The sequence below is a fragment of the Oncorhynchus nerka genome, linkage group LG12 (genome assembly GCF_034236695.1).
Source record: "Oncorhynchus nerka isolate Pitt River linkage group LG12, Oner_Uvic_2.0, whole genome shotgun sequence".
Lineage (NCBI taxonomy): Eukaryota > Metazoa > Chordata > Actinopteri > Salmoniformes > Salmonidae > Oncorhynchus > Oncorhynchus nerka.
In genome coordinates, this window is record NC_088407.1 from 46313495 (window position 1) to 46329069 (window position 15575).

Consider the following 15575-nt stretch of genomic DNA (forward strand, 5'->3'; position numbering starts at 1 on the left):
CAAAAATAAGTACTTCCGGGGTCGCTCACATATTTTTCAAAATAAACACCAATAGCGACATAACGCAGAAATGACTAATAATAGATTTGAATATATTAGACATATAGACGAGTTTCCAACGTATAAGGAGATGTTGATATATATTTTAAATTACACATTTCACGAAGGGACTTTTATTTTCACTTGACGTGATTGTGACACCGGAAAAGGAACACAACTCTGTTTATTTCCCGCGAACTTTGCCTCGTTACCATAGCAATGGAGGGACGCGAGTGTACTTTCATACTTTTTCAGGTAAAAGCAGCTAACTAACTAACTTAGCTGGCTGGCCGGCGTATCCAAACAAAGAATGCTCGTTTGCTTACCTGTGTTGTCTTGCTACTATAGCTGCGTGCATGTTGCTTGAAAGCAGCTTCAAAGCTAACTTTAGCTAGTGTTGGCTGGCAGCGGGGACTGAGTGTGGGTGGGAGGCTTAAGTTACTAGCTAACGTTAACAACGTAACACGATGCGTTCTAGCTGCTAGCTTAATACAGTATTGTAGCTAACTACAGCCTCTGTTGAACAGGGTTGTATTCACAAAATGTATGTAGCTAGCTTTTTATGATAGTGTAGATTCCCTGAATGTGAATGTACTCTGCCAAACGGTCTGGACCTTTATGGCACAGTAGGCAAGTGTACTACAACTTGCTCTGTACCCTTGCTCTAAAGTCGGGTAGATTATCACAGGAGCCTCCTTCATTTGATGGAAGTGTTTCCATTTGCTTTGGGAATAGAGGCTTCTCCGAAGAGGTGGAATAGTGTGGTCATTCTGTATACAACAGACCCTGCCAATAGTTCTGGAGGGACCTAAATGGCAGAGGTGGAAATGTGCTCTCCCAGTTACTGAAGGGTTGTTGGTTCGTAGCTCTAGTTGTCAATTGCGACACTACTACTAGCGAACAAGTTTAACCTCACCAGGTGTTGTAGCCAACACTAACACAGTGGTCACCTCACCCCTTTCCCACAGGCACACGCTCGTGGATATCTGATGAGAAAGGAGATCAACTGCGCACGTTCAGAGTTTGAGGACATTGTGAGAGATATCGATGGAGAAGTGAACCACTTAGAGTGGAAGGGGCACATTATTGCCATTCCTCACTTCAAAGACGTAAGCATTTTAAGGTTTCAAATAAAATGTTATTGGATGCATACACACATTCTGCTGATGTTATCGTGGGTGTAGCGAAACTCTTACAGTGCATTCGGAAAGTATTAGTATTAGGCCCCTTTACTTTTTCCACATTTTGTTAGTTTGGCCAGGTGGCCAGCTCTGGGAAGAGTCTTGGTGGTTCCAAACTTCTTCCATTTAAGAATGATGGAGGCCACTATGTTCTTAGGGACCTTCAATGCTGCATACATTTTTTGGTACCCTTCCCCTGATTTGTGCCTCGACACAATCCTGTCTCGGCGCTCCACAGACCATTCTTTCGACCTCAAGGCTTGTTTTTTGCTCTGACATACACTGTCAACTGTGGGACTTTATATAGACAGGTGTGTGCCTTTCCAAATCATGTCCAATCAATTGAATTTACCACAGGTGGACTCCAGTCAAGTTGTAGAAACATCTCAAGGATGATCAATGGAAACGGAATGCACCTTTTGGGTCTCATAGCAAAGGGTCAGAATACTTATGTAAATAAGGTATTTCAGTGTTTTATTTGTGATATATTTTCAAAAATGTCTAAACCTGATTATGCTTTGTTATTGTTTGGAGATTAGATTTAGTCTTTTAATATTATCCATTCTAGAATAAGGCTGTAACATAACAAAATGTGGAAAAAGTCTAGGGGTCTGAATACCTTCCGAATGCACTGTATCTTCAACAGTGCAGTAATAACTAACAATACACAAACAAAAGCAACGTAAAAATATTAGAATGAGCAATGTCAGTGTAATATAAATATATGTACACTACCAGTCAAAGTTTTAGAACGCCTACTCATTCAAGGGTTTTTCTTTATTATTACTATTTTCTACATTGTAGAATAATAGGGAATATATCAAAACTTTGACATAACACAAATGGATCATGTAGTAAACAAAAAAAAGTGTATTTGAGATTCTTCAAAGTAGCCACCCTTTGCCTTTGACAGCTTTGCACACTCTTGGAATTAACTCAACCAGCTTCATGAGGAATGATTTTCTATGCTGAGCACTTGTTGGCTGCTTTTCCTTCACTCTGCGGTCCAACTCATCCCAAACCATCTCAATTGGGTTGAGGTCGTAACTGAGTCAGGTTTGTAGGCCTCCTTGTCCACACATGCTTTTTCAGTTCTGCCCACACATTTTCTATAGGATTGAGGTCAGGGCTTTGTGATGGCCACTCCAATACCTTGACTTTGTTGTCCTTGAGCGATTTTGCCACAACTTTGGAAGTATGCTTTGGGTCATTGTCCATTTGGAAGAACCATTTGCCACCAAGCTTTAACTTCCTGACTGATGTCTTGAGATGTTGCTTCAATATATCCACATTATTTTCCATCCTCATGGTGCCATCTATTTTGTGAAGTGCACCAGTCCCTCCTGCAGCAAAGCACCCCAACAACATGATGGTGTTCTTCAGCTTGCAAGCCTCCCCTTTTCCCTCCAAACATAACGATGGTCATTATGGCCAAACAGTTCTATTTTTGTTTCATCAGACCAGAGAACATTTCTCCAAAAAGTACGATCTTTGTCCCCATGTGTAGTTAGTTGCAAACCATAGTCTGGCTTATTTATGGCGGTTTTGGAGCAGTGGCTTCTTCCTTGCTGAACGGCCTTTCAAGTTACGTCGATATAGGACTCCTTTTTACTGTGGATATAGATTTCCTGTTTATAGATGCTGTTTCCTCCAGCATCTTCACAAGGTCCTTTGCTGCTGTTCTGGGATTGATTTGCACTTCTCGCATCAAAGAACGTTCATCTCTAGGAGACAGAACACGTCTCCTTCCTGAGCAGTATGACGGCTGCGTGGTCCCATGGTGTTTATACTTGCATACTATTGTTTGTACAGATGGACGTGGTACCTTCAGGCATTTGGAAATTGCTGCCAAGGATGAACCAGACTTGTGGAGGTCTACAATTTATTTTCTGAGGTCTTGGCTGATTTCTTTTGATTTCCCCTTGATGTCAAGCAAAGAGGCACTGAGTTTGAAGGTAGGCATTGAAATACATCCACAGGTACACCTCCAATTGACTCAAATTATGTCAATTAACCTATCAGAAGCTTCAAAAGCCATGCCATCATTTTCTGGAATTTTCCAAGCTATTTAAAGGCACAGTCAACTTAGTGTATGTAAACTTCTGACCAACTGGAATTGTGATACAGTGAATTATAAGTCAAATAATCTGGCCGGCTAGTGGTGACTATTTAACAGTCTGATGGCCTGGAAATAGAAGCTGTTTTTCAACCTCTCAACTCCAGCTTTGATGCACCTGTACTGTGTCCACCGTCTGGTAGCGTGGTGAACAAACCATGGCTCGGGTGGCTGAGGTCCTTGATGAGTTTGCCATTCTCTCGAAGACTGTAAGTTCTGCTTGTCATTTTCTGCACCGTTTGTGTATCTAGCACATGTTATTGTACTCTACCATACAGGGTGGCCCATCTGGTATCTTCACCAAAAAACATGCGGAAGAAGCACCAGACAGGGGAAGCCATCCTCTGGAGCAGCCAGGGGAGAGAGAAGGGGCACAGCTTATGTCCGATAGGCTAGAACCAGAGAGAGATGACCCCTACAGCCATGGACGGGCATCCATCTCCAGGGGCTCCTCCAGGCCTTCTTCTTGTCCACCTGGGGGTGAGGGGGAGACTGAGGGCAGTCAGGGGGAGCAGCTGGATGGAGGAGGCGTGCTGGAGAGCACAGGGGATACGACCACTGTCTGGAGCAGTCTGGGTCGAGATGGTTGTTTTCAGAAAGGTAAGGTGTGCGTGGGTCAAATAAAAGTTTAGTGTGTGTGAATCCAAATATGCTTGTTTTTAGAGACTTTATACTCATTGTTTTTAGGGCATGTAAGTTAATGACTTGCTCTGAACGTGTCTGCCTTTTCCCAGGTTCCCAGCGGTGGCGTAGTCTGGCCCAGGACGAGCCCCATACCCCTGAAGCCTTGCAGCTACACAGGAACACTCTGGCCATGGAGATGCTATGGCTTCAACAAGCTATTGCCAGCCGTAAAAAAGTGAAAGCCGTTTTCTGTAATTTTATGTCATTGTCGCATTGTTTTCATTGATTGTGTTGAAGAATAAGACCAATATTCAATGCAAGGTTAACAATTACATTATCTTTCTTTTCTCTCTCTCTCTCTCTCAGTACCTGTCACTGAAAGAGAGTCTGAATATTTCCTAATGGCAGAGGACCAAGGAGAGGCTGTTTCTCTAAACTGGACATTGATCTGAAGGACTGAATCTTTCCCCATGTTGATAAATGAAATTATGTTAAGATACATAAATAATCATATACCAAATAAATTAATCTAGCTATCCCACACTGGGAGGGGTATAATTAAATGTATATTTATTTTTTTATTTGGGGGGGGTATTTATTCAAGATGTGTATGAGTGGCACAGAGTGAATGTTTGGGGAAAACATTATGAATAATGTTTATGTTTGTAACTATCCATTGATGGCGTGGTCAAGTATATTATAGCTATGTTTTTTAATAAGAATAATACTTGCGTTGTTGCTGTCAGTGCTACATGTGATGTTGCTTCACGTCACTGCTATTGTCTTCATCGTTCCATATAACTATGGTGATCTCCATTCTTTTCAAATAAGTTACGGGAGAGATTCAAGGGAATTCCTGCTGCCTGTAGTGTATCTCAGGTGATCCACACAAGCTCGTATTTCCCATTGAGACCACATACTCCATACAATCATTAAAGTGCAGTTATACAATTCAACATACTGTTCTTGTTTGTGTGGATATCGACAACACAAAAGCTGCTTTCTTGACAGCCCATAAAAGGTCAAACAAGGGAGAATGTTTGAAATGGATGAATGGAAAAGGTACTTCAAGTCAACTCCCGGAGCCAAACCTATTGTAGAGGTGTTGTCCCTGAGCTTTAACTACTGTTTCCGTTGTACATACTACAGAACTAGCATTAGGCTTCACTTGTGAATTTGACCATGTCAATTCAATGGGTTTTTGAGTGTTTTTTTGAAGATGATGCATAAGTTTATGGTTTCTTATTTGTTTAGCTTACAACACTGTCCCCTTGCTCTCTCTCTGTCTATTGCTCCTGCACTCTCCTCTTCTTGTCGTTTGTTGCTGCTGATGGTTTTGCCCACAGAGTCAGTCATTGCTGGCCTTGCTGCCATGGCAACCAGGAAATACAGCCGCTTGAGATGTGTGTGTGTGAGAGAGAGCAGAGAAAGCAGGACAGTCCAGAGCTGTGAGAGACCACCACACAGAACACAACAACAGAAGGGGGTCTCACCTAATTCAAACATTTCAACACTCTTCTAGCCTTCTACGGTTTGAGTGTATGAGAGGTGGTGTGTTAGACCCCGAGCAGACGGGGACAAAGACCGCATCTGGTGAAATGGCTTCTAGTGGGTCAGCAACTCTCCTGCCTCCGGTCAAGAGCGTGATGGTCTACAGGAACGGTGACCCCTTCTACTCGGCAGGAGGTTCGTGGTCAACCATCAACAGGTGGCCACCATGGAGGCATTCCTCAATGACGTGACCCACTGCATCCATACACTAGCCTTGTGAAGACCCTGTACACCCCCCGTCAGGGTCACCGGGTCAGGGAGCTGCATGACCTCCAGACCGGGGCCAAGTACGTAGCTGCAGGCTTTGAGAGGTTGAAGAAGCTGGCGTGAGTAGTAGTCTACCAGGCAGAATTATGAATTCTCTGGAAATGGTCTTAATTCTACACCTGTATGTTCAATGGTCCATTTATTCATGTCGACCATGTATGTCTACCATGACTTGTGTAAATGCCTAGACACAGTAGGTTACATTATTTTTGTCCAAGTTAACGTTTCCTATGAGATGTAATGCAATTGTGTGCCCAATACACATGAAGCTCGTAAACCATTATGCAAATATTTTATACAGACATGGGTCAAGCGGTCTATGTCTCATTGACATTGGGGATGACGTGTGAACCCTTGACATGTCTCTTGGTTTCTCCGTACAGTTATTTGAACACAGGGCTGAAAAAGCAGCCTGTACCCAGAGAAGGAGCTCAGGGTAAGGTTCAATATGCTTTTCTGTGTGTGGCGGCTCTCTGTCGGGTCCATTACTCATGAATCCAGGCCTAACCCATCTCGGACTCGCCACTGGAACGCTCCGAGGGGGGTGGTCACACTAACACATCCACTGAAATCAGGTGGATCAGAACCAGTACCAAGACAAATATGTAAATAAGCACCATAATAACGTCAATGTTCTGTGCTGTATTCAAGCTGTCACCCGGTGTCTTAGGTAATTGTTGGCCCATTTCAATAGCTCTCTCTTATCATCAGATACATTCACATATCAAAGGAGGATAGGTCTTGATGAGGTAACATTATGCAAAGGACTCTCGGACGTGTCATGGATGCTTGTCATGCAAGGCCATTTCAAGCGCAGCATCTCAATAGCCATTCGCACAATGGAAAGGGCTTGCTTTTTATTCAGTCCAATTGGTTGGATAGCAAGATATGAATGTATTTCATTTTCAGCTGTGGAGTGTGTGTACTGCTTTGGAGCAATATCGTACTCCTAAAACTAATATAAATCTCCATTATCTGACTGGGACCAGAAAGGCCACCATAACGTGCCCGTCAGCATTCTTTCTCTACACCACTGAGTTAATATGAAACAGTAGAAAGGCGATCGTGTGACACTTGGGTTGGCACAGATGTTGTTTTGCCACTGTGTTATCAGGGCTCTGAACATGCCTGGGCAGGCCTGATACACAGCCTACAGATGTAGGATCTTAGTTTGAGCCAGTTTGCTACAGCAGGTAAATAATCCTGCAGCAACAGGAAACGTGAATTAGCATGTGGATTATAATTCATGGCCATTTTTTATTGGGGTTGATACATTTCTCATTAGGGCAAATCAAGTCTGAAATTTCAAAGTGGAAATTTGCATTTCCTGCTGTGCTTGCAACAAAAGAGTAATCAAATTAAGATCCTACACCTGTATGCAGCCCCTCACTGACAGCCCCCATGCCTACCGCTCGGTTTAAATACAACAACGTTGCATAGTGCCACATCAAAGTGGAAACACTGTAGAAACATTATTATCCGTCTGTGGCTAGGTTTAGTTTGAAGTATTGATTTTGTTGTTATATTATGTGGTCAGAAACAAGTGATATTAACAGGGCTTGCCTCAATAGCCTTTGGGCCTAATAGTAAGGTCAGTGGCAATTTTGTGGACGGAGTGGCTATATTGTTTAGTTATTCATTCAAGTGGGCCACTCAATCTGTCTATGTAGATGTGTTATTGGCCAGGATGATGACGTATGTTGCCATGGACACTGCCCTCTGACTGAAGGGTGCGTGGCCCTAAGTGATAACCGCTTATTGTGAAATGTCTGAAATGTCAGTTAATTAGCCATGTCAGCTAACAATTAGCAATGTCAGCTAAGTAAAACATTTTTAAAAATGTCTCTCTGCCCCATGGCAAAAGGAGTAGTAAATGCATGAAATGTGTTATACATTTTTTTTGATTAACTTCTCTCCGCCCGATGGCAAAATGTGTAGACTTGCATAAATTAAAACTGCAACATTTCTCTACTCCCCATGGCAAAATGGCTAGAAATACAGGAAATTAAGTTTACAATCTTTCATTTTTCTCTCTGTCGTCAAGAGGGGGGGGGGGGGCAGATTTTTTGTTGTTCAAATATTGAATTCTATATTATATGAATTTCAATTTTCCATTATTTTCCAGAATTTACCCTGGAATTAAGGAGATATGAGGTATCTTTGTGCTTATCATCTACTGATTCATATTTTATATTTATTTTGTCTGTAGGACAATTGAGCGTGGTAATAAAGGTACACACTGTCTCCCTTTGCCTTGCTCAGGGCAGGAAGGCAACCAGGGGGCCCTGAGGACAGATACAGTGACTCTGCTCTTCCTGGACTCTCCAGAGGTACAGTCGAAACACTAGCAAAAAATGTGCTTTTCTTATAAGTCCAGGTAGTCCCACCCTGTGTGTCTGTTTTCTTCCATATGGTGTCCAATGAACACGACTCTGATGTTGTGGTTCCAGTCGGACGGACGGAGGGTGAAGTCAACGGGGGACGAAGTAGGGAAGACGACACTCCCAGCCATTCAAAGGAGACCAAAGAAGGAGGTGAGCGCTATCTTCTACGCCAGACCTGTGAGGAACAAGAGCCCAACCTAGGCCTCTGCCAAGTAGTGGACCAGGTAAGAGCACACAAACAACTCCAATTACCTGGGGGCCAGTGTCAGTTTTGCTGTTCTCACGGAGGGCCTGATTTGAATAGGAATTAGATATCAGAGGTGGAACCACAAGAAAGCAACTTGTGGGCATGATGTGGCCCCTGGGCCGCATGTTTGAGACCCCTGGCATAGTGTAAAGTAATTGTATTCATGATTGTGTCTGTACACACTTACGATGATTTATCGTTCATGTGTGTGTGTGTGTGTGCATTGCAGCCCAGGCCAGTGTGTTCAAAGGATGTGTACGGAGGAGGAGAGAGGAGGTGCAGGGGGCTGAGGAGGTGCTGGAGAATGAGAACACAGCAGTAGATCTTCCTGTTGACCAGGTATACCTCTTTTCTCTCCTCCACTCTTATTGTCCTCCTTACCCAAAACCCTCCGTTCCAGGACAGCAACCACCCCCCTCCACTCCGCGTTCCAACTTCTACCCTCAGGTTCCAGATACAAACCAGACTAAAAAGCAACTGATACAAGCACTCCTTTGTACCCACCGGCTAAAACATGTTAAACACTTGGCCCAAGTAGGGATAGGGAATTAAATGGTGCAGTATCTGATTTTCGAATGCATTCTATTGCCTGAAGAAGAAGAAACAAAATCTATGTACTATGTGTTTTTTTTTTTAAATGTTACCCCTGCCTGCAACTAAATTTCCCTCTGGGGACAATGAAGTTTGAACTGTTATTTCTTTCCTTAAGTAGTGTAATTGGACCATCTTTCACTTCTCTCCTTGAAATGATGTATGAGGTTTATTATACGGAAAAAATATATAAATGCAACATGTAAAGTGCTGGTCCCATGTTTCATGAGCGGAAATAAAGATCCCAGAAATGTTCCATATGCACAATAAGCTTCTTTGTCTAACATTTTGTGCACACATTTGTTCATATCCCTGTTGGTGAGCATTTTTCCTTTGCCAAGATAATGCATCCACCTGACAGGTGTGGCATATCAAGAAGCTCATTAAACGGTGCTTGGGACAATAAAAGGCCACTCTAAAATGTGAAGTTTTGTCACACAACACAATGCCATAGATGTATCAAGTTTTGAGGGAGTGTGCACTTGGCATGCTGACTGCAGAAATGTCCACCAGAGCTGTTGCCTAAGAAATTAATGTTTGTTTCTCTATCATAAGCCGCCTCCAACATCGTTTTAGAGAATTTGGAAGTACGTCCTACCAGCCTCACAACCGCAAACGACGTGTAGGGCATATTTTGGGCGAGCGGTTTGCTAATGTCAACGTTGTGAACAAAGTGCCCCATGGTGGCGGTGGGGTTATAGCATGGGCAGGCATAAGCTATGGACAACGAACACAATTGCATTTTATCGATGGCAATTTGAATGCACAGAGATACTGTGACGAGATCCTGAGACCCATTGTCGTGTCACTCATCCGCCACCATCACCACGTGTTTCAGCATGATAATGCACGGCCCCATGTCGCAAAGATCTGTACACAATTCCTGGAACCTGAAAATGTCTGTTCTTCCATGGCCTGCATTCTCACCAGAAGTGTCACCCATGGAGCATGTTTGGGATGCTATGGATCGACATGTACAACAGCGTGCTCCAGTTTCTGCTAATATCCAGCAACTTCGTAAAACCAATGAATTGGAGTTGGAGAACATTCCACAGGTCACAATCAACAGCTTTATCAGCTTTGCGAAGAAGATGTGTCACGCTGCATAAGGCAAATGGTGGTCACACCAGATACGGACTGGTTTTCTGAACTTCCTGACTGATGTCTTGAGATGTTGCTTCAATGTATCCACATCATTTTCCATCCTCTGATGCCATATATTTTATGAAGTGCACCAGTCCCTTGTTGGGGAATAATCACAATTAGTTGGGTAACATAGATAAGATGTTTTATTTTCATGATATGCTTAGGAGTTATTTCTCATAAGAATGTATTTTGTTGTACTATAGTGGTGGCCATTGGCAGTTATCTGTTCTCTGTCAGGACTAAGTTGCTTGGGCCGCAGAGAAGGGAGAGGTCAAGGTGTCATCATGTGTAAACATATCTTTTGCTCCACTGTGTCTGTGTGCCAGTCACTCCCTACTTTTCCCATCGGGGAGAGGAGGATGGCAGTGTCTGGAATCATTCTATGCTCCCTCTTTTGTTGTTCCTATCTTGACCTATAGCCCCACTCTCCTCTCCGTGAGTTTGTCCAGGATTGGTTGTATTTAGAATTGGTTGTATCTAAATGACAATTTGATATATAATCATAGGGTGGGGGTAATGTCTTGGTACCATTTTGTACCAAGGACGAGATAAGAGCTTTGTTTAGGAGACCAAACTGAACGATAATGTATAGCCAACTCTGTCTGGCTAGGGGATATTCCTCTCTGAAGTAAAGTCTTTCTTTGTGTAAGTTCCTAAGACCTGTGGTTTGTCATGTCGTCTAGGGGGGGTGGATCTTTGCTATAAAGGATCCCATTTGCCATTATGTTGACGACTCTCAACTTTTCATTAGAGATACTGAACTGTTGAAAGTCAAAATGCTATTGCAAAAGCTTAATTATTATTAAAGGTGAAGATTAAGCATAACTCTGACTCGCGTGTGATTTGCTCTCTCATCATTTGGTAATTAAGGACATTTCCACGACACCCTCCTGCAGCAAAGCACCCCCACAACATGATGCTGCCACCCCTGTGCTTCATGGTTGGGATGGTGTTCTTCGGCTTGCAAGCTTCCCCTTTTTCCTCCAAACATAACGATGGTCATTATGGCCAAACAGTTCTATTTTTGTTTCATCAGACCAGAGGACATTTCTCCAAAAAGTACAATCTTTGTCCCCATGTGCAGTTGCAAACCGTAGTCTGGCTTTTTTATGGTGGTTTTGGGGCAGTGGCTTCCTCCTTGCTGACTGGACTTTCAGGTTATGTCGATATAGGACTCGTTTTACTGTGGATATAGATACTTTTGTACCTGTTTCTTCCAGCATCTTCACAAGGTCCTTTGCTGTTGTTCTGGGATTGATTTGCACTTTTCACACCAAAGTACGTTCATCTCTAGGAGACAGAACACATCTCCTTCCTGAGCGGTATGATGGCTGCGTGGTCCCATGGTGATTATACTTGCGTACTATTGTTTGTACAGATGAATGTGGTACCTTCAGGCGTTTGGAAATTGCTCCCAAGGATGAACCAGACTTGTGGAGCTCTACAATTTTTTTCTGAGGTCTTGGCTGATTTTTTAGATTTTCCCATGATGTCAAGCATAGAGGCACTGAGTTTGAAGGTAGAACTTGAAATACATCCACAGGTACACCTCCAATTGACTCAAATGATGTCAATTAGCCTATCAGAATCTTCTAAAGCCATGACATAATTTTCTGGAATTTTCCAAGCTGTTTAAAGGCACAGTCAACGTAGTGTATGTAAACTTCTGACTACTGGAATTGTGATACAGTGAAATAATCTGTCTGTAAACAATCGTTGGAAAAATTACTTGTGTCATGCACAAGGTAGATGTCCTAACCGACTTGCCAAAACTATAGTTTATTAACAAGACATTTGTGGAGTGGTTCAAAAACGAGTTTTAATGACTCCAAACTAAGTGTATGTGAACTTCCAACTTCAACTGTATGTAAGGTTTGTTGGTCTAGTGTATAGTTTAGCAAACTTGGCAATTTATCACATGGAATAGCCTTCATTTCGCAGAACAAGAATAGAGTGATGAATTTCAGAAGAAAGTGCTTTGTTTCTAGTCATTTTGAGCCTGTAATCAAACCCACAAATGCTGATGCTCCAGATACTCAACTAGTCTTAAGAAGGCCAGTTGTATTACTTCTTTAATCAGCACTACAGTTTTCAGTTGTGCTAACATAATTGCAAAAGGGTTTTCTAATGATCAAGTAGCCTGTTAAAATGATAAACTTTGATTATTTAACACAACGTGCCATTGAAACACAGGAGTGATGGTTGCTGATAATGGACCTTTGTACGCCTATGTAGATATTCCATTAAAAAATCTGCCATTTCCAGCTACAATAGTCATTTACAACATTAACAATGTCGACACTGTAATTTTTGATGAATTTGATCTTATTTTAATGAACAATTTTTTTATAAACAAGGACATTTCCAAGTGACCCCCAACTTTTGAACGGTAGTGTATCTTTTTTCAACATCTTGTGCTTGTAGGGATAAAAGTAACAGTCTTTGTTAAATGCATGTTTATTCACACCTGGTTGTTGTTAGTGTGAAAGGATTGATACTACAAGAGGTCCTTTGTATTTTTCTCCTCGAGATTTTGACCAAGACTACAGTGGATAAGAAGTTCTATGAAAAAGATTGTCTTCCCCTCCCAAAAGACCCAGACAAGTTGTCTCTCCTTCACTGGAGCCAATGTGAGTAAAACATTTAAATGTGTTAACCCTCGCAAGGCTGCCGGCCCAAACGGCATCCCCAGCCGCGTCCTCAGAGCATGCGCAGACCAGCTGGCTGGTGTGTTTACGGACATATTCAATCAATCCTTATCCCAGTCTGCTGTTCCCACATGCTTCAAGAGGGCCACCATTGTTCCTGTTCCCAAGAAAGCTAAGGTAACTGAGCTAAATAACTATTGCTCCGTAGCACTCACTTCCGTCATCATGCTTTGAGAGACTAGTCAAGGACCATATCACCTCCACCCTACCTGACACCCTAGACCTCCTCCAATTTGCTTACCGCCCCTATAGGTCAACAGACGACGCAATCACACTGCACATTGCCCTAACCCATCTGGACAAGAGGAATACCTATGTAAGAATGATGTTCATCGACTACAGCTCAGCATTTAACACCATAGTACCCTCCAAACTCGTCCCTGGGACCCTGGGTCTCGACCCCGCCCTGTGCAACTGAGTCCTGGACTTCCTGACGGGCCATCCCCAAGTGGTGAGAGTAGGAAACAACATCTCCACCCCGCTGATCCTCAAAACCGGGGCCCCACAAGGGTGCGTTCTCAGCCCTCTCCTGTACTCCCCGTTCACCCATGACTGCGTGGTCATGCACGCCTCCAACTCAATCATCAAGTTTGCAGACGACACTACAGTGGTAGGCTTGATTACCAACAACGACGAGACAGCCTACAGGGAGGAGGTGAGGGCCCTCGGAGTGTGGTGTCAGGAAAATAACCTCACACTCAATGTCAACAAAACAAAGGAGATGATCATGGACTTCAGGAAACAGCAGAGGGAGCAGCCTCCTATCCACATTGATGGGACAGTAGTGGAGAAGGTGGAAAGTTTTAAGTTCCTCGACGTACACATCACGGACAAACTGAAATGGTCCACCCTCACAGACAGCGTGGTGAAGGCGCAGCAATGCCTCTTCAACCTCAGGAGGCTGAAGAAATTTGGCTTGTCACCAAAAACACTCAAACTTTTACAGATGCACAATCGAGAGCATCCTGTCGGGCTGTATCACCGCCTGGTACGGCAACTGCTCCGCCCACAACCGTAAGGCTCTCCAGAGGGTAGTGAGGTCGGCACAACGCATCACTGGGGGCAAACGACCTGCCCTCCAGGACACCTACACCACCCGATGTCACAGGAAGCCCAAAAAGATCATCAAGGACAACAACCACCGAGCCACTGCCTGTTCACCCCGCTATCATCCAGAAGGCGAGGTCAGTACAGGTGCATCAAAGCAGGGACCGAGAGACTGAAAAACAGCTTCTATCTCAAGGCCATCAGACTGTTAAAACTGCCATCACTAACATTGAGTGGCTGCTGCCAACATACTGACTCAAATCTCTAGCCACTTTAATAATGGAAAAATTGATATAAATGTATCACTAGCCACTTTTAACAATGCCACTTTATATAATGTTTACATACCCTACATTACTCATCTCATATGTATATACTGTACTCTATACCATCTACTGCATCTTGCCTATGCCGTTCGGCCATCACTCATTCATATATTTTATGTACATATTCTTATTCATTCCTTTACACTTGTGTGTATAAGGTAGTTGTGAAATTGTTAGCTTAGATTACTTCTTAGATATTACTGCATGGTCGGAACTAGAAGCACAAGCATTTCGCTACACTCGCATTAACATCTGCTAACCATGTGTATGTGACAAATAAGATTTGATTTGGTCTGATGAAACAAAAATAGAACTGTTTGGCCATAATGACCATCATTATGTTTGGAGGAAAAAGAGGGAGGCTTGCAAGCCAAAGAACACCATCCCAACCATGAAGTGGGGTGGCAGCATCATGTTGTGGGGTTGCTTTGCTGCAGGAGGAACTGGTGCATTTCACAAAATAGATGGGATCATTAGTATGGAAAATGATGTGTGTATATATTGAAGCAACATCTCAAGACATCAGTCAGGAAGTTAAAGCTTGGTCGCAAATGGGTCTTCCAAATGGACAATGACCCTAAGCATACATCCAAAGTTGTGGCAAAATGGGTGGCCATCACAAAACCCTGACCTCAATCCCACAGAAAATTTGTGGGCAGAACCGAAAAGCGTGTGCGAGCAAGGAGGCCTACAAACCTGACACCAGCTCTGTCAGGAGGAATGGGCCAAAATTCACCCAACTTACTGTAGGGAGCTTGTGGAAGGCTACCCGGAACATTTGACCCAAGTTAAACAATTTCAAGGCAGTGCTACCAAATACTAATTGAGTGTATGTAAACTTCTGACCCACTAGGAATGTGATGAAAGAAAAAAAATCTCAAATAAATCACTCTCTACTATTATTCTGACATTTCACATTCTTAAAATAAAGTGGTGATCCTAATTTACCTAAGACAGGGAATTCTTTACTAGGATTAAATGGCAGGAATTGTGAAAAGCTGAGTTTAAATGTATTTGGCTAAGTTGTATGTAAACTTCCAAATTCAACTGTATGTTAGCACAGCTGAAAACTGGCCTTTAGACTGGTTGAGTATCTGGAGCATCAGCATTTGTGGGTTCGTTTACAGGCTCAAAATGGCCAGAAACAAATCATTTTCTTCTGAAACTCATCAGTCTATTCTTGTTCTGAGAAATCAAGGCTATTCCATGCGAGAAATTGCCAAGAAACTGATGATCTCGTGCAACGCAATGTACTACTCCCTTCACAAAACAGCCAAACTGGCTCTAACCAGAATAGAAATATGAGTGTGAGGCCCCGATGCACAACTGAGTAAGAGGATAAGTACAT

General features: G+C 43.0%; 1 protein-coding gene and 1 pseudogene across 1 annotated transcript; both read left to right on the top strand.

The window, feature by feature from the left end:
- The first annotated feature begins 166 nt into the window (after positions 1-166).
- iqcc (IQ motif containing C) lies at positions 167-4916 on the top strand. Its single transcript, XM_029674966.2, has 5 exons — positions 167-294; positions 1008-1148; positions 3615-3936; positions 4071-4195; positions 4327-4916. The coding sequence occupies exons 1-5, from the start codon at positions 259-261 to the stop codon at positions 4360-4362; spliced, it is 660 nt and encodes a 219-aa protein (XP_029530826.1). The 5' UTR covers positions 167-258; the 3' UTR covers positions 4363-4916.
- Positions 4917-4964: 48 nt separating this feature from the next.
- On the top strand, positions 4965-10971 carry LOC135574113 (protein rpi-1-like; annotated as a pseudogene).
- Positions 10972-15575: the final 4604 nt, after the last annotated feature.

What these genes read in the sequence shown, in the direction of transcription:
- iqcc (XM_029674966.2), top strand. Translation starts at nt 259, where the DNA reads ATGGAGGGACGCGAGTGTACTTTCATACTTTTTCAG. An exon ending in AGATGGTTGTTTTCAGAAAG is followed by an intron (nt 3,937 to 4,070) that starts GTAAGGTGTGCG and finishes GCCTTTTCCCAG; the next exon opens with GTTCCCAGCGGTGGCGTAGT. An exon ending in CTATTGCCAGCCGTAAAAAA is followed by an intron (nt 4,196 to 4,326) that starts GTGAAAGCCGTT and finishes TCTCTCTCTCAG; the next exon opens with TACCTGTCACTGAAAGAGAG.